At 35.4% G+C, this 19,106-nt stretch overlaps 2 protein-coding genes across 2 annotated transcripts; one reads left to right on the forward strand and one right to left on the reverse strand.

The window, feature by feature from the left end:
- Positions 1-125: 125 nt before the first annotated feature.
- On the reverse strand, positions 126-1,484 carry LOC126976701 (peptide deformylase, mitochondrial-like). Its single transcript, XM_050825211.1, has 3 exons — positions 867-1,484; positions 529-649; positions 126-366 (listed from the first exon to the last, which is right to left on the reverse strand). The coding sequence occupies exons 1-3, from the start codon at positions 1,200-1,202 to the stop codon at positions 173-175; spliced, it is 651 nt and encodes a 216-aa protein (XP_050681168.1). The 5' UTR covers positions 1,203-1,484; the 3' UTR covers positions 126-172.
- A 2,445-nt stretch (positions 1,485-3,929) lies between these two features.
- On the forward strand, positions 3,930-17,910 carry LOC126976697 (3-hydroxyisobutyryl-CoA hydrolase, mitochondrial). The gene is made up of 5 exons (XM_050825204.1): positions 3,930-4,093; positions 4,204-4,741; positions 9,866-10,140; positions 10,904-11,045; positions 13,065-17,910. Exons 2-5 carry the CDS (start codon positions 4,204-4,206, stop codon positions 13,208-13,210), a joined length of 1,101 nt encoding a protein of 366 aa, XP_050681161.1. The 5' UTR covers positions 3,930-4,093; the 3' UTR covers positions 13,211-17,910.
- The last annotated feature ends 1,196 nt before the right edge of the window (positions 17,911-19,106 follow it).

The following is a 19,106-nucleotide window of genomic DNA, read 5'->3' on the forward strand; positions in this document are numbered from 1 at the left end:
GTTGCAGGGAGTGGTGAATTATGTGAGAAATTGTATTAAGTGTGATTATATTAAGCAGGTACTACTGTATCTAAAGAATTTTCACCAAATTTTTTTATCAAAAGAATTGTTAAATAAAACTCAAGTTTGATTTTTAATATTTTTTTTATCATAGAATGTTTTCTTCATTATATTACTCCGGTGTAAAAGGTATAGCAATTTTTCCATTACTAATGTTGACCTCTTCCCAGCATACACATTGGAAAGTTCTTCTGTCCATTATGTCAATATATAGTTTTCCATCCAGGTGATCCATCTCATGTTGAGCTATCCTGGCTGGCCAGCCTCGGTATATCTGTGAGACTGGTTCACCATCTTTATTATACCCTTAAATATTTAAAATAATACTTTTTTTTAAAACAGTAGTACATAAATAGATTTAATTAATCATAGATTTTGCAGTATTAAGTAAAATTTATATCTAAAAGCTACCTTAATAAGTCTCTTTTTTTCTTACTTTAATAAATTACAGTATATAATATAATTTACCTGTGATTTCAACTTCCTTATAACGTGGCACATCTCCAGAGAAGGCTCTGACACTTTCACAGCTCTCTGTGTGGATTACTTTTTGGTAATCTACAATTTTCAGCTTAGGGTTTACATAAATCTGAAAGTAATCAATGTTAGTACCTGCTAAGTCATCCTATTTTGTGCTTGTTTCAGTTTATGAAACAAGAATAAAATCTTTGTAGTAACAAGTATATTTTTATAGATTTGAAAAAAAAACTCTTTGACTAATCAAGAATACTTTTAAAGAAATGTGAGAGAATTTTTTTATAGAGTTAATTAATTTAGTTGACTTATAATCTTCAGTACTTACTTACAGATAGAGGGACTTCGTACATGCCTCTATTATTGATCACCTCTACTGGCTCTCTATTTATCTGCTGAGCTGTATGTCGCATTACAAAAATTCTTTCATTAATCCCTACTTGTGGCGCAGACATTCCAACACTTCCATACCTATTTAGTACCAGTACAAGTTGATCAATTACTTTTTGAATCTCCGGTGTCTTGATTTTGTTGAGAGGGACTTCGTCGCAGATTTTACGTAATCTAGGGTCTCCTATTTGAGTAACATGTCTGTATGGCGGTTTTATCTTACCACGAGTTGGTGACATCCTAGCGTAAAGATTAAGCGCTTTTCTAATGATTCCCATTTTTATATTGTTAAAAATCTAGTAATAACGCATATTACCAAAGTGAAATATTTTTCAATAGTGTTATCCACTATCCAATCCAGCCTGGCGCAATTATCTACTAATAATAAACTTGAAAATGTATGAAATGCCTACTAAAAATAATGGCGGCCAACGCTGTGTCGCTTTATCTTTAAAATCTGGCCGGTCAGATGTGAAAGTGAAATGTGAAATTCTCTTTGGTGAAATGGGTTATGGGAACAAAAACTTATTTGCACACTGTACTTGCACAAAGTACAAACGTAGGGGTGAGACGTATTTATCGTCACAGGTATTAAAATATCACCGGTTGTCACTGTGACAAGATATCAAAAATAACAGTGACAAGTATTAGGAGTATTTTGTAACAACTAGTATTTTATAACACCTAGTATTTTAGTAACGACTGTTACTGAACAAGTATTTAATAACAGCTAGTATTTTAGTAGCAACTGATATTTGAGTAATACCTGTTATTGAACAAATAATTAGGAGTATTTAGTAGGTATTTTTTAACAGTATTTTGATACAGCTCTAATTGTGGGATTTGTAGGTCTGTTATATTATTTTTAATTCAATAGGTAATAAAATAGTTATGGTTTAACTATTCTTTTAAAATATGTGGGAAAAGAAAAACCCTGTTTACTTTTATTGTTTACTGAATATTTTTCTTCTAGACACATTTTGTAAATAAAATATACATCACTTTCATACATTTATTTAACATACTATTGTTAAGATAAGATAGGTAGGTACCTAATTAAAATATTGAAGTAAATTTCAAATGGAAGACCCTGTCTGTCATGAAGCCTCTATCATTTTTCATAATCGTATTTATTCACAGTTATATTGTGCCTACGAGCAGGAAAATACGGCTCACCTCTTCCAAAGAAAAAACCTATATTGGTAATTTGATAGTAACTAATGCATAATACATTTTTATGATGTTTATTTCTACTTTATTGTTGAATTATTCGTATGATAAGGGCACATTTTAATTGTGTACTAGGTAAGGATCACTGTTTAAGCATAGGTAGTATTGAAACATAATGAATACGAAAGTATAATGATTATTTTTATTAGATCAAAACTATAAAAATAATTAAAAGGTCTGTAAAGCTTTACCTAAACAGAACTTTTGAAATTCGAAGTTACCACAAGAGAAAGTACTATGTAATACGTATAGATGGCGCTAACAAGTAACACCAAACAACGAAAAATATACGCCTCACTACAGTACAGTAGCTAGTATATTATCACAGATAGTATTAAAATAACAGCTAGTATTTTGTAACAGGTATTTGTCGCTGTTACTTTTGAGTCACAGTCACCGTCATACCTAGTATTGAATATTGCCTAGTACGTCTCAACTCTACAAACGACATTTCAGTGATTTGTCATTTGACCGTTCGTTGTCAGATTAACATGTACCTATAACATGTGTTCGCAAATTATTTTTTTAATTTATTTCATGACCATGGATGCTAGTCCTTCAGTCGCTAAGTGTCCGCCCGTATGTTTTTTTGCGCCGCGACAAAGACAACTTTGACTTTGAAAAGGAAGAGGGACGTGGTGATTGATCATGTGGGACTCACGTAAAAACCTATCGACTAAGACGTGCCTATCCACTAAGCACCACTTGAGGTTTGCTTTCGGCAAGTGCTCTCTAAGCCATCATCGAACGCCACCTTCTCTTGAGGAGAGAGAGGCACAAATGGAGTGAGAGAATTTTTGATTTTGAAATTTTTTTAGCCCTTGGGAGAATCCGCTGGGATATAGCACAGAAGGTATCATCAGCAGGTGAGTCTTAATTCATCTCATTGTCCTCGGATGCCAAGCCATTCAGATAAGAGTAACCGGAAGGATGGGGAGTGGTATAATCCGCTGCCTTCTTAATCAGGGGATTGGGGTGATTGTATGAGGACTTGAAGTAATTTTCAGACAAGCACTTATTTCTTACTTATTCTATACTTATATTGCTCTAACACTAAATTGCTTTTTAATCTAATATTATTTCATGCAGGTTTGATAAATTAATATTCTGCATATAGTAGTAGGATTAACGAATTAAAAGACCAACCTAGTTCGCTAAGGCACTGCAAACTAAATTGATTGCTCCAAGTCACGAACTTTTGTGCGCAAGCTTATAATTTAACCCCAAGAAAACTCAAGTATGTGCGTTTACCACTAAAAAAAAAACCCATGCTTGCAATACTGGGTGTCGGAATCTCGAGTTATAGGCATATTCACGGTTATCTGGAGGGTAAAGCCCAATTGGCTTTCAAGGAGCTGGACGTCATAAATACTGCACGGCAATACTTCACAGGCCCACATTCTAGCGCTCTACAAAGCACATGTCTGGCCTCATATGGGGTATAGCTCGATCAACTCCCCATCCCCAGTATCAACTCGATCCATTTGACCGCTTGCAACGCAGAGCAGCTTGAATTGTCGGGGTTACCCAATGCTCTGTCAACGGCTTGATCACTTGGCGTTGCGTAGAGGCGTCGCTTCATTGTGTGTCCTCACCGCACTTACCAGAGAGTGTTCTGCACCATTTCACCTGATTCCTGCCGCCACGCCTCTTACCCGGTTGCCCTCTTGTAAAAAAATCATCATAGAAATTATCTCAGATAAGTAGTCTTTCTCTATACGGACCTGACTGACAAGGCCTTGTGGTGGCTATTCCATTTTCCACAAAAGCCATAATAAAAATAATATAATAGTGTTTTTTTACCTACCTACTTATCAAGGCATTTATATTTTTTACAAAATTAATATATAGAATACACACTGGTGTCGTTTGTAAATCATTATTTGATTATTTATGCAAATAGGTGCATATTTTTATGCACGCATAAATAGCCTTCAAAGTAAGTTAAAATATTGGATAAAATTTTCATCAGAACATAAAATTCTTGGTTGGTGATTAAAGTATTTTATAATTTTATTCTTAAAATAATTGCTTGTTTAAATTTTGTAGATGCTCAAAATACGAATTATTTCACAAAGCGCAGTATTTATATTAAAACGCAACATGTGTACACAAGAAGCAGATGTGTTATTTGAAACCCTGAATAATGCTGGTATCATAACATTAAATAGGCCTAAAGCTCTTAATTCTTTGAATACGTCTATGGTATCCAAACTTCTACCACAGTTACAAGAATGGGAGAAAAGTAAGACTTTAGTAGTTGTCAAAGGTGCAGGAGAGAAAGCATTCTGTGCTGGAGGTGATGTTAAAACTGCATGTAAGCCTGACGAAGGGCCAAAATTCTTCTTTACAGAGTATAATGTCAATTATTTAATAGGAAAATATAAGATTCCGTATGTAGCTATAATGAATGGTATAACAATGGGGGGAGGTTTGGGTTTGTCAGTTCATGGACGATACAGAATAGCAACAGAGAAGACAATGATAGCAATGCCTGAGACTAAGATTGGATTGTTCCCTGATGTTGGTGGATCATACTTCCTTCCTCGGCTTCAAGTAAATCTAGGAATGTATTTGGGCTTAACAGGTGAGTTTAAAACATTTTGAATAGATACATACTTTTTCAACTAGAATGCTAACACAATTAATCCAATAATTGTAGTAGTTTGCACTAGTCTTTCTTATTTTTTTTTTTATAATAAGATTAGGGTTATGACGTCAGGTAGTTATGACATCCCATAGTTCTAGTTGTCCTATGTATATTTATATTTTTGTATATTTGAATTAAAGGAAGGTAAATTAATGACTGGTAATTGTATTTCTCCATAGAGCAAAGATTTATCTATTGCACATTAACATAGAACAGCATTGGCCATTGGCTAAATGGAGGTAAATAGACAGAGGACTCCCTTTGTAAAAGTATAAGTCTTTAAGTGGTCATATACCAAGGGGTATGTAAATAATTACTAACATAAAATTTATAAACTGATACTTTTCTGAGTTGTCTGTATAACCAAGTGTAGTGTTGTTACTGCTTTGGCGATAAGTATAGAAAAAAAAGGCAAAGAAGTTATAAAGTCATGCTGTTAGCTGTTGGCAGTCACAGGAAAATGGTTTTACAAATCATAACTTTGAATTGGCAAGATTAATAAGAGAAAAAATATACTGATACAAGAATTTCTTCCTTAACCACTAATTTTCGAAATGATCTCATGTGATCAGTGACCTTGAAGACTTGTAGACTGTGGGTGATCCGACTTGTTCCATAGTTTAAAGCAAATCAACAACATTGTATTTGTTATATTTATACAAAATTAATATGTTACAATCACAATAGAGTATAATCTGTAGTAATAGACAAAACTGTGTCAGTTTTTAAAAAGATGTAAGATTAAATTTATTTGTAAACTTATTAACTATTGTTCTAATTGGTCACATTGGAGTCTAACATAACAAAAACACTCACTAACTCTAAACTAATCTTATATCTTTAAATGAGCAATTCTTGTATATATATATATATAATTGGAATCTCGGAATCGGCTCCAACGATTTTCATAAAATTTAGTATATAGGGGGTTTTGGGGGGCGATAAATCAATCTAGCTAGGTTTCAATTTAAAAAAAAATAGTTTTATCCATGTTTTAATGAGAAACAGCTACAATCACATTAGAATACAAAGGTAAATTTCGTCACTATATACAAGACTATAATAGCTCAGATGGGACATTGGGTGATCCGGAAAGGAAGAGCCCGGTTCGAATCCAGATATCCTATTAGTTCCCTTTTTTTTTGTTCAAGATTTGTACATTCTTAAAAATCCGAGCGAGGCTCGGTCGTCCGGATATTACTATATTAAACTCAAGTGCATTAAATATTAATAAAAACTCAAAGCTCAAGCTATTGAAAAACCTCAATAAAAACCATGAACCTTCTCAGGTGAACCTACTACTACTCTGTACCATAAATGACTTACTTAATAATTGTACCACAGATTGGGAATGGTGAGACCAGCCTCGGGCTAATTAATAATTAATTTTATTGTACAATATTACATTGTACTTATATTAAAAAACAAATTTGGTGTAAAACATTATCAGCATGACTCAAGTCAAGTCATCAGTTAAAACAATATTAATTGGACTGTTATAGTTATATATAAAGTCCTATCTTTATTATACTGTCCATCTTTGTGTTACTTTTTAAACCTGATTTCCCGAATCCTCAAATTTATTGATAATTCATATTGACAGTAGTTATGGTTGCAGCTGTATGCAATTTGTCCATGTATTTGTGACACTGTTATGACACAAAATTTATCTATGTCTGAAATAGTAACTATATTGTTTTAATTGTTATAAGTGTATGTTTGGTATTTACAGACATGTAGTTTTACCTGTCGGTCTGTAAAAATGATTTAAATGTTGATGAATTTCATAAAATTTAGATTTTTGCATGTTATGCAATGGTGGAATTTGGCAGCTGGAATCAAGTAAAACAGCTCTTTAGGACACTTCCCGTGATAAATTGTGGAACAAGACCTTCAAAAAAGTGTGAACTCTTTTGTAAAGGGCCAGCACCACTCTTGTGATTTCTCTGGTATCGCAGGAGAATGTGGGTGGCGCTGATCAAGTCACCCTTACACTTGTTTGTCCTCTTTTTCATAAAAAAAGACCCACAATGAAACATCTCTATGAGTGCCAGGTGATCAAGCCATCTATAGGGCATTGGCCATTATTCAGGCAGCTCTGTATTTCATGTGGGCAAATTTTTCTAGTTGACACTAGTGCACCCCACCAGACTGAGGATAAGAGTGATGTGGACCTTCACTTGTCTTTGTCAGTCACTGTAATAATATGCCAAGTTTAATATAATATGTATTCTGATTTTATTTACAAAGCAGGTGACCTTGAACTTTGAAATTCATTGTTCATTTTAAACAACAGCTGATAACACTATCAGATATGTTAATTTAAGCAAAGTTATGTAAGTTTTCATTTGGGAAGTCGGAAGTTGTTGATCATATTTTGCAACTATTATTATTGGACTATTTACAAAATTTATGTGTTTATGGGCTCGTTATCATAATTTCATATATAATATATAAGTACTAGTTTTAGCCTACTTAAATTTGTATTGTCTTGCGGAAAACCTTAAAAAATTCGGGCTATATTCCACATAGTAGCTTTCAGAATCTCACTAAACACTTATCAAAAAGTATTTATAGTACCTTAACGACCTGCAACGCTCCTGTGATTCCTCTTGTGTTGCAAAAGAATGTGAGCGGTGGTGATCACTTAACGCCAGGTGACCCATACGCTCGTTTGTCCTCCTTTTACATAAAAAATAGTAAATGGAACAAATTTGTTTGTAAGTTCCGTTTAATGAGCAAATAATAATCATTGTGAATGAGTAAAACCTGTAACGCATGGGATAGTATATGATATCCCCTCTATCTTCCCACGCCGATTTGGATCAGCTGATCTGATCTGAAGTTGCGTGGACGCGTCTGACAGGGTTGCGTTTGAAAATTGATTTGCATTCCTTTTTTTATCTTTCTAGTTTTGTCTAGTATATTGTAAGTAAGACATTTACTATAAAACGTTGACCAAACACGACAAACAATACTAGTTCACGAGGTGATGGACCAGCAAAGTAAACTATCTTTAAGTATCAATTTTGAGAAAATAAATGCCTTTTTATGCCTTTTATGCTGTCGCTCCCGTTACACAATAGTTATAGAAATAGGGTGGGGTCACAGTGTACGGCTGTCTGGGTATACACCTTTTTTATAGGTCGGCAACGCTCCTGTGATTCCTCTCATGAATACAAGAGCAAGAGAATGTTGGGGGCGGTGGTCACTTAACACCAGGTGACCAAGAACGTTCGTTTTCTCTAGAAAAGATATTAATTACGAGCCGGTGCCCCTTTCGTCGCGCAGATTTCAACGCATTCGTTGTTTTTTTTTTTATATATAAACAAAACAAAATACATTAATCATCATACTACTGCAAATTGGCTTAGTGACATTTACTAATTTTTTTATTAGACTACCTAAAATAATATATTCTCTTGGTTTAGTCTTGTATAATATTCTTCTTTTCTTGTCATAACATACTTCTAATTATTCTAAAAAAACTAAGTTACGATCTCAGTCAGTAAGTCGTCGTAAAGTTACTCGGATTATACAAAATGGTACGCGTGTCTGTCACTCGCAACCTACCCCACTAGTAATACTATCGTACGCTATTATCGCAATGTCAACGCAATATAAAATGAGATGAAACCACATTGAAATGGTGATAGCACTGAATTATTTTTCACGATGAATTATAAATGCTTATAGAGGTGACAAAGTTATAGAAGGTATGGAAAGCAATTTTTTTCAATAAAAATAGTGATACCTATTGCAGTTATTACTATAGGTTTAATTTTTAAATAAGTAAAAACGCTAATGCTGATTTTTTTTTGGAATAATTAAAACGTCATTGGGAAAAATGACTAATTTCTTGTATTGAGTATTGTATTATATTATATTATATTATATTAGTAGTTATTGATTAGTATGTATACGGATGTATATTTAAAATGTACTTATTTGATACCACGTCAGTAACAAACAAACGAATTTAAGAATGAATTTTGTGTGGGTATTTTTAAAATAAGAAATCTTACGTAAAATATGTACGTCATTTTTATATCAGTTAAAATAAAGTTACTGCAAACAAGACATGGGCACAGGAATAAAACCCCCAATCCATACTTTCAAGGTGTTACTGTTTTTTATGTAATTTATTTATTTACATACTGCCTACGATATTTATTTTTTATTTTAAGGAAACAATCTGACTATCAGATATTAAAAAATCAGAGTTAAAAGTAATGTGGCTATATAATACTATGACTAATAACGGGACGTAATATGTGTTATCTGGTATCCCCCGTAACTGCACACACACTAGCCTAAAGGTTCACTTGTTATTATCACGGCGCGGAGTCCTTTTTTTTACTAGTCCGTGCTCCCTACCATAGATCTTAAAACTAAAAACAGTACATTAGTGTTACATTTTTAACAGCTAGTTTTTTTTGAGGAGCTGGTGTCTGAAGAAGGTTGAACCTGTAAGCCCTTCTGTGCATTCAAATACACTTCTTCCCAAGTGTCCCCTAAACTTGTGTGTATGTCCCTTAAACAGTAAAGCTGTATCATAAGCAAAGGTAAATGTTTTAGCATGTGGGAGCTGTAAATGACACAGGTTGTTTTATATATGCCAAAAATTATGTAGGTCTGAGAATACTTCCCTGAAGAACGCCAGAATATACTGCGGCTTCATTACCTATCAAATTACCTATTTGGACGCATTGTGTTCTATTACTGAGGTTTCTTTGAAACAGTTATAGCGGTATACACCTAATCCCGAGATGATCAAGCTTTTGTAAAAGGATAGGGGGAGTGACTGTGTCGAAAGCTTTGGCCAAATCCAGAAAAATTGTGTTTTTTTTTCTGTTATCCATATTTATATTTATATTACATAAATACTCACAAAATATTATAATAAATGAATTGTGATGCTATTGTAACAATACCTAAGTAATTGTTAAATTTCTAAGGGTTTCTCTAGAATTTAGATTCTAAGATTATTAATTATATGATAATTTAATATAAAAACTATGCATATTAGTTGTAGTGTTTATTATTTTACATGATCAACAGGTGATAGACTAAAAGGGAAGGATGTAGTAAAGTCGGGCATAGCAACACACTTTGTATCCAGCAAGCGGTTGTACGAACTTGAGAAGCTTCTGTCTCGTTGCACCAGCGATGTGGAGGTCCAGTCTCTGCTCAACAAATTCAATGAGCCGCCAGAAGAATTCTCATTGGCTCCGAATATTAAACATATCAACTACTGCTTCGCTGCTTCGACTGTGGAAGAGATCATTGAACGACTCGAGAAAGTGAAGAATGAATGGTCCAACAAGACCATTGAGGTGAATGATTTGATATTTGATAATGATAAATAAATATCGTAGTTTTCAATCAAAAACAATAACAGTTACCCTAAACAAGAACGGCACTTGGCGTTGCGTAGAGACGTCCCCTCATTGTGTGTCTTCTACGGCATTTATCACGGGCAGTGTTCCGAAGAGCTGTTTTTTTTAGCTGACTCCTGCCACAGATTAGGATATCATCCTCACCGTATGGATGTGTGGCGGTCTTCTACAGTGCAGTTTTCAAGGAACTTTCTTTCACGTACAACCAAGCTGTATTTAAAGCTATCTTGTGCGATGTGTCCGGAACGGTACGAAATGGGGTACCCATTCAAAAAAAGTACGTACAGGTGTACCTTAAAGGGCCGGCAACGCTCCTGTGGTCCCTCTGGTGTTGCAGTGATCACCTATCACCAGGTCACCCGTACGCTTGTTTGTCCTCCTTTTCCATAAAAAATGGACTCAATTTATGGACGATGAGGGACTCGAACCCGCGTCTCTTAACTCGCCCTTGCAACTAATTAAACCTCAAAATCGTATTCTAAAAAAATATGCTTAAAAAAAACATCTTGACTAAACATTATGCCTAGGTAAAGTTGGTAATGGCAATTTATATGCTTTTACATCACGATTCCAGAAGCACAAAACATGTGTTTCAATATTGAAAGAGAATTGTTAAAAAACTTTTATGTGGTAAAGGTTACTTTAGCATAAATTAGTCTGTCTGCACAAGTTAATGCTCATGTGTTGTTGTGTGCTACAGAACCTTCTGCAGATGTGCCCCGGGTCTCTGAAGATCACCTTGCGGGCGCTGCAGCGTGGAGCTCAGTTGGAACTGCCGCACTGTCTGCAGATGGAGTACCGGCTGTCGTGTCGGGCCACCCGCAACCATGACTTCCCCGAGGGTAACTATACGTATTGACTGAACGCAACCATTTGATAATAATTATTAGCACCTGATCTGCTTAGCATCACACTAACCTACTAGACTTGGTCAAAAAGCGCGAACACATTCCTTAAAGGCCGGCAGCGCTCCTGTGATTCCTCTAGTGTCTAGTGTTGTAAGGGAATATGGGCGGCGGTGATCACGTAACACCAGGTGGCCCGTACGCTCGTTCCTCCTCCTTTTCCTTAAAAAAATATATTAATAATATTTAAATTTTATGCGCACGCACATGCTGTAGTCGGCTACGTCTTACACTCGCGATTTGTATTACACTTTGTGTTAGTGTGCGTGTATTGCTCAAAAAAGAGGTTAATTCTAAACTCAATTTTTTCGACGTTTTCACAACTGTCATAGTCTATCTAGACGTACAATTGATCTAAGATTTTATGCACGTAAAAACACTTGTCAGTTTTACAAAATAACTGTTTTGCCCAGTTTACTAAAGCTTAATCAATATCAACGAGTCTCACACTTAACATAAGCGGAATATTGTAAAACACAAATAACGTCACAATAGGTGGTAATACTTTTCTTGCTGTATCTATATCATCGTGGTAAGTGGGTCCACTTAAAGTAAATAATTGTAATATTATAATAAAATTAATATTATTATCTATATACATAAAAATGAATTGCTGTTCGTTAGTCTCGCTAAAACTCGAAAACGGCCGGACCGAATTGGCAAATTTAGATCTTGAATTATTTGTGGAAGTCCAGAGAAGGTTTAAAAGGTGAATAAATATGAAAATGCTCGGAATTAAATAAAAACAACTATTTTGTTTTTCCTTTGATTGTGTCCCCCCGTCGTTCAGGAATCAAATTGAAAGCATAGTTTCAAATGAATAATTATTTAGAATTTTAATGTCTTTCTTTAGCCAACTACAGTTGGTAGATTAACTACAGTTGTTAACTATCTATCAGATTATGTTTATGGAGATTTATAAATCTTCATTCAATATAATGTTAATAAAGTTTTAAGAACTAAAGATTTTTATAAGTACTACGTGCTTTATCATGTGTGTATGCGGACGAATTCGCGGGTATCAGCTAGGTATATATATATATATATATACATTTTGTAACTCTAGTAATCCTTAAATTATTTACAATCATATAAATACATAATGTTAAATATAGCTGTAAGTTTTCTAAATAAAATAAAAATCATGTAATTACGCGATATAGATAAACCCAAGTTCTTTCATTTACTATCCTTTGGAGAGGAGAATGTCGAGTGAAATTCATTGAAATTATTAGATAGTATTTTCTTTGAGTAACGCGAGTGTTATACATTTAAATAAAACACTTTAAGACGCGTGTAATTGTTTTAACTGTGTTTTTAAATTAGATTTTGCGTATAAGTTACATTTTTATTATTATTTTAGCTAACCCGACGCACGTTTCGTGGCCTTTTCAGAGCATGTTTTCAGTCCCCCTGTAATATAAAAGCACAGTTACAATTACAAGCGTTTTAATAGTTTAAAAAGTATAGTATTTAAATTTTTAGTTAGTTCTTGTTCAGTTGGGGTTGGGGGGATCTGCAGCGTAGCATGTCGTTATCAAACACTGACCTCTGCTATATACCACTAGACTGGTGGCTGTCAACGTGCTTTTATGTCTGTTTGATATTCGCCATTTTGGCGCTGTTGGCCATGTAGCGAGAGTCTGCGGTACTAAAACTAGTGATGACAACCTCAATATTCAAGATTCTATAACGGATATAACTAAATATACACGGAAAACGAACGAAATTAATTCAAAATGCAAAAATACTTCAGAGTATTTTACGTTCCTTCGCAGCCATTTGTATTATACGTCAAAATTAGTTCTCTGGACGCTCGCCAGTGGCGCTTCAAATAGGCAAAAAAATTTGCTGTCAAACATAGAACAGCCTGTTCAGTGGTAGGTACTTATACAAGTCAGTGTTATCAAAGCTTATACACAATCAGCAACTCATATCCGTTGTCTCACCCCACAGGTGTGCGTGCTCTGTTGGTAGACAAGGACAATAAGCCCCAGTGGACGCACAAGAGCATCAGCGAGGTCGACGACGAATACGTCGAGGGTTTCTTCAAACGTCTGCCTGCTGACGAGGAATTGCAGTTCTTCGACTCCAAACTGTAAGATGACCCCGAAATACGAATACTACGTGATATAGATACGCCATAATTTATACTAATTATTATCGAATATTCGATTTTCAAATATCGAATTCTGATAATTCGCAAGGGACCGTTATTTTTCTATTTCTGGTTGTATATGATGTACGTAATATGTTACATTTATGTTAAATTATAGCGTACAGCGGCACACTGCCATGTTATGTCAAACGGGCCTGGACTCGATTAAATTAGCATATTGTATTTCCTTTCAAAAATTTTGCCATTCCACAGAGAATATGATGTATGTATATTATTTTATACAGTGTTATTAATTTTAATGTGTAGGTACATACTAAATATTATATATAAGGGAAAATATATTGAAATGTATTCCAAAGCAATTTATTTGCGAATTTAAGAGAATATGCATACAAATAGCGCGCCAGTTGATTGCAGTCGGAGGCTGGGGTGAAGAGGATCTCCTCCCGCTGTCCTCACTCCCCGCCTCGCGCGCCTGCAGTGTAGTGCTGTGCCGTCGTTGACAGTTATCGTACGCATACTGTGTTATCGCGTTAATACTAAATTTAATAATGGCTGAACCGAGTCCGTCAGGTTCCGTTCCAAAAAAAAAAGAATTATGTGCGTACAAAGTACACATGTCAGAAGTAAAACCTGCGTTGCGCATGAACCTCTAAACTGCATATGAAGTCCTGGTACATGTTACAACCGCTATGAAAGACATTACTATCACCGCTCCCATATTTATGTTTTCCTGGTGTCTGTGTAGTAAAACGTCGTGCGCATGAATATATTAAGGTATACTCGCGTCATACATAAGACAATTCTTCTTCAAATATGATCGCCTGGTACCGAAACACATTATAATGCTTCCTATCTCATTCCTCCCACATTAAAATCAAAATCTTTTGAATTATGTGTCTGTCTCTTTTTTACTGTCGCTTTTTCGTTTCATCGACTTTCAAATCACGACGATGCTAAAGAAGTTTTCACGTCAAAAACGAATTTTTATTCATCGCCAAGTACGAGAAATGCCGAAAATGTTTTAGACATCCAGTGGGAGGCTCCTTTGCACAGGAAGCCGGCTAGATTTAGGTACCACAACGGCGCCTATTTCTGCCGTGAAGCAGTTATGTGTAAACATTACTATGTTTCGGTCTGAAGGGCGCCGTAGCTAGTGAAATTACTGGGCAAATGAGACTTAACATCTTATGTCTCAAGGTGACGAGCGCAATTGTAGTGCCGCACAGAATTTTTGGGTTTTTCAAGAATCCTGAGCGGCACTGCATTGTAATGGGTAGAACAAAATGGCAGAAAAAAATTTGAGATTTAACCTAGTGTAAAATGGTAAACTCGAAGCATTGTTTAAATTTATCGACATACTCATGATTATAGTCATCAATTGTAATTCGGTCTCAGCACTATCGCATTCCTGAACAAAACTAGCGCGTTATCTGTAATTATCGTTGTATAAGTTGTTTGAGCCCAAGGCAGATAAGTGTATCTTTTTACTAATTATTCTATATGTTTTATGTTTTGTAAACGGGGACACTTATATCATAATCATAATACCTATATGTTTATTTTTATTACTTTGTTTACAAAAAGCAGCATTCAATTAGGTAGGATATTGTATAATAGTTTTTATATGAGCTACAGAGTAAACATTGCATAGAATACACAGATTAAATTTATGAACGATGCGGGACTCGAACCAGTCACAATTCACAAGTCACAACCTGAAAGTTGAACAAGATATATCAAAATTTAGCACCCATACGTACACGAACGGTTGGCTCAGTTGGTAAGAGCGCTCGGACGGAGCCCGAGACGCGCGGCTTCAAGTCCCGCATCGTCATAAAATTTTGGTTACTTAATTTATAATTACTCCCAGAAGTTAGGGTTATAACTTTCAAATAACAAATTGTTTAGAATAGAAAGATTTAAGCAGTGTATCAAAGGTTAATTACATAGTAGTCAATAAATTAATTTGACGAAACCCTAGCGAGCGATATGTTTTTGCGAATACGACCAAAAAGACATCATAAATGTGTATCTGATAACAAATCTACTGTAGCTTGACATTAAAAAAAATGTCATCTTATCTAACTCCTGTCACAATGATTTAGATAAAAAAGCAGTCACAATATTTAACTTCTTTATTAATGACGGTTGAGAATATCATTTCAAATGTTTATATTCGGAATTAACCGGTAGGTAGGAACACACAGGCAGAGATATCTACCCTTAATCGTAAAAAAGTAATTCTCAAATATAAAGCAAATTTTGAAAATTTCAAACATACATATTATATATTAGGTAAACATACATATTACATATGAAATTGGCGTTTTGTACGGGAGGAACAAAAAGTCGAATATTTTTAAATATAATATATTTAATTAATCAAAGTATGAACCATTGTTTTCTATGCACTTTTGCCATCTCATAGGTAGTTCAATGATCCCTTTACTAAAAAAAACAGTCGGACGGGAATCAATAAAATCTGTGAAGGCGATTTGGACTGCCCCATCAGAGTTATCTTTTTCCCTTGCAAGAAGTTGTCCAAATTTCGAAAAAAATGGTAATCTGTTGGAGCAAGGTCCGGGGAGTACGGAGGATGTCTTAGACATTCCAATTGAAGCTCTTCTAATTTGGTAGCCGTCTGTTGTGCAGTGTGTGGTCTAGCGTTGTCGTGAAGTAGCAGTGGTGTGGAGCGATTGACCAGCCTAGGTTGTTTAGCCGCTAGCTTTTCCATCATGGTTTGCGATTGCTGACAATAGACATCAGCCGTAATAGTCTGGCCAGATTTGAGAAAACTGCAATGAACAATACGGGCACTAGTCCACCAAACGCTTACAAGTAACTTTTTTGGGGTTAATTTTCGCTTGGGCAGGATTTGGCTGGCTGGCCAGGACCCAACCATTGCGCTGAGCGCTTCCGATTATCGTAAAGAATCCATTTTTCATCACAGGTAATGATTCGGTTTAAAATACCTTCATTATTGTGCCGGTTCAGTAAATTAACGCAGCAGTCGACGCACGTTTGCCGGTTTGCCTCAGTCAATTCGTGAGGTACCCACCTTTCAAGCTTTTTAATCTTCCCAATTTGCTTCAAGTGAATTAAAATAGTTTTATCACTAACACCGCAGCCTGCAGCTAACTCGGATGTGGTTTGCGATGGATCCGCTTCCACAATAGCCTTCAATACTTCATTATCAACTTGGGTCTCAGGCCGTCCACGGGGCTTATTCTGCAGGTCGAAATTTCCAGAACGAAAACGTTGGAACCAAAAACGAACTGTGTTTTCTTTTGCAACATGACCGCCATACACATCATTCACCCTCCGAGTCGTTTCCGCAGCACTAGTGCCACGGCGGAACTCGTACTCGTAAATAATGCGATACTTTAAGTTTTCCTTTTTGTAAAATGAGTGACGCAAACAGAAAAAAACAGAAGAAAAAAACAAATGAATGACGGTCATCGAAGCACAAATACATGAGTAAATAGCTGTACAAATTTGAATTTGGAATTCCTTACCAAAGAGAAGAACATCGTGATTAAAGTGGCCAGTACGAAATACGCCAATTTCATATGTAAGGACCTAATATTATAGTAACATAACTTTTAATCACCCTAATCACCCTGCTTAAGACGGAGTAGTTGTCAGGTGCCTATGCTAGCGCGCGACTACTAGGATTCTAACAGGTTGTTCCGAAATGATTTTATGGAAAATAGATTTATTAAGAAGGACATTTAGGACGTAATTCAAGAAAAATATTCCAAACCACAATTATCTCAAAATTGAGTTAAGAACACAAAACTGGTCACGTGATTCATATTAACGGACTGACAAAAATTGGCCGCCCTAACTACTGTCACTCTTAAAATGACATCATGACTTACGGCCGTTCCCAATATACTATCTACAGATAGAGATAAATTACTACCTTTTGCTGTCAGTAGGTAGCTGTCAATAATCTGAAGCTTGGGACAGCTATACCCGATAAGTCATTCTTATCGCCTTATATTGGGACGCGTGAATTGCAATTTCTATACAAACTTCTATCGCTGGTAAGCTATACGTCGTCCCATTGACAGACAGCGTGTACGGATAAGTCAACGATGGTTACGATATTTATCTTAAGTAAGAGATAAACTGAATATGGGGAACGGCCGTTAGTAGCCCAACCCACATGAATGGAATACACTAATATTTATTAAACTTTAATTAACACGAATTCCTTAAAATGTGCTGTTTGTGGCTTGGAACGTTTTTTCAGAAACTACGTGCAATTAAGTATGTGTTTTATTTTTGAATATTTTTTTTATGATAACGGTTAAATAGTTCTTCCCGTGTGTTTATTTAATGTCGCTTTTGTAACGCCACGTTGTTTAGCCACATTAATTTTTATAAAATCTTGTTAAATTATCATCCATTCGCATATACGCTAAGTATAGTCTGTATTAGACATAGTGCCTTGACTATATCACATATTTTATAATATTATATTGCTGTTGTTTATGTATATTGTAGAGGTTTGTTGGCTGTGTATTGAAAATTAGTATATTGAAAGGTGTGGGTTACAGATTGCATTTATATAATATGTGTAATTTGTAGTTTTATATGTTTTTTACAAAATGTGTGTTACTCGAACGTTATCTGGTAAGACTGCCATGTTTATGAAATGTTTATTGATTGTAACCGTTGTTTAATTTGATTCGTGATCCATTAAGTTTTATGGCGATCCTAAATGGCGTAGGTAAGTTGCTGGAGTGCAACTTCAGCTGTTATTAATTTTACTTATTGCTTTTTTTTTATGAAAATAAGGGACGAGACGAGCAGGACGTTCAGCTGATGGTAATTGATACGTCCTACCCATTACAATGCAGTGCCGCTCAGGATTCTTGAAAAACCTAAAAAAATCGGAGTCACCGTGTGACATAAGATGTTAAGTCTCATTTGCCCAGTAATTTCACTAGCTATGGCGCCCTTCAGACCCAAACACAGTAATATTTACACATTACTGCTTCACGGCAGAAATAGGCGCCTTTGTGGTACCCATAATCTAGCCGGCTTCCTGTGCAAAGGAACCTCCCACTGGTAGAGCGATACCATCGCCACCGCTGCTCAAAACTCAGCCAAGCTGGCTGAGTTTTGAGCAGCGGTGACCACCTCTTATCAATGAACCTCCGAATCTGCTAGGATAGCTTGTTTTTTTTTTTGTGTGATTACCGCCGCTCACAATCTCTTGCAACACCAGAGGAATCACAGGAGCGTTGCCGGCCTTTAAGGAAGGTGTACGCGCTTTTTTTGAAGGTACGTTATGTTTTTCGACCACATTAACAACATAGCAAAAAAAAGCATAAGAAATCTGGGCTTTGTCTTGCGCACGTGCAAACCATTTTCTGATATAGAACCTATTAAAGTTACTATGGATATGTCAGGAGTATTCTGGAATATGCTTGTCCAATATGGTCTCCACAATATATAATTTACAATGAACGCTTGGAACGTATACAGAAAAAATTCTTAAACCACCTAAACTACCGTAAAAAATTACACACCGGCTCTTATTATGACAGTTGTAAGGCGCACAAACTATTAACGTTGGAGCAGAGACGCATTTTACTTGATATGAGCCTACTATTTGATATTGTGAACAGCTTTGTCGACTGTGATAAATTGATCTGTACAGTATGATAAAATATCATACTGTACACCGTCAACCCGCACGAGGCACACGAATCTACTATATGAACCACTACACTATACAAACTATTCCAAAAACACTTTCATATCACGGGCAATACATACTTACAACACAACCTTCAGTCACGTAGATCTTTTCACCATAAATAAATCTAAATTCAAATCAGAACTCATAGCTACTTTCAATG

The sequence above is a fragment of the Leptidea sinapis genome, chromosome 42 (genome assembly GCF_905404315.1).
Source record: "Leptidea sinapis chromosome 42, ilLepSina1.1, whole genome shotgun sequence".
Taxonomy (NCBI): Eukaryota; Metazoa; Arthropoda; class Insecta; order Lepidoptera; family Pieridae; genus Leptidea; species Leptidea sinapis.

Excerpts from the sequence above, each read along its gene's own strand:
- LOC126976697 (XM_050825204.1), top strand. The coding sequence starts at position 4,204 with ATGCTCAAAATACGAATTATTTCACAAAGCGCAGTATTTATATTAAAA. Across the intron at positions 4,742-9,865 it reads AATGTATTTGGGCTTAACAG|GTGATAGACTAAAAGGGAAG; the intron begins GTGAGTTTAAAA and ends CATGATCAACAG. Across the intron at positions 11,046-13,064 it reads CAACCATGACTTCCCCGAGG|GTGTGCGTGCTCTGTTGGTA; the intron begins GTAACTATACGT and ends CTCACCCCACAG.
- LOC126976701 (XM_050825211.1), bottom strand. The coding sequence starts at position 1,202 with ATGGGAATCATTAGAAAAGCGCTTAATCTTTACGCTAGGATGTCACCA. Across the intron at positions 650-866 it reads TGTACGAAGTCCCTCTATCT|ATTTATGTAAACCCTAAGCT; the intron begins GTAAGTAAGTAC and ends GATTACTTTCAG. Across the intron at positions 367-528 it reads TAAGGAAGTTGAAATCACAG|GGTATAATAAAGATGGTGAA; the intron begins GTAAATTATATT and ends TAAATATTTAAG.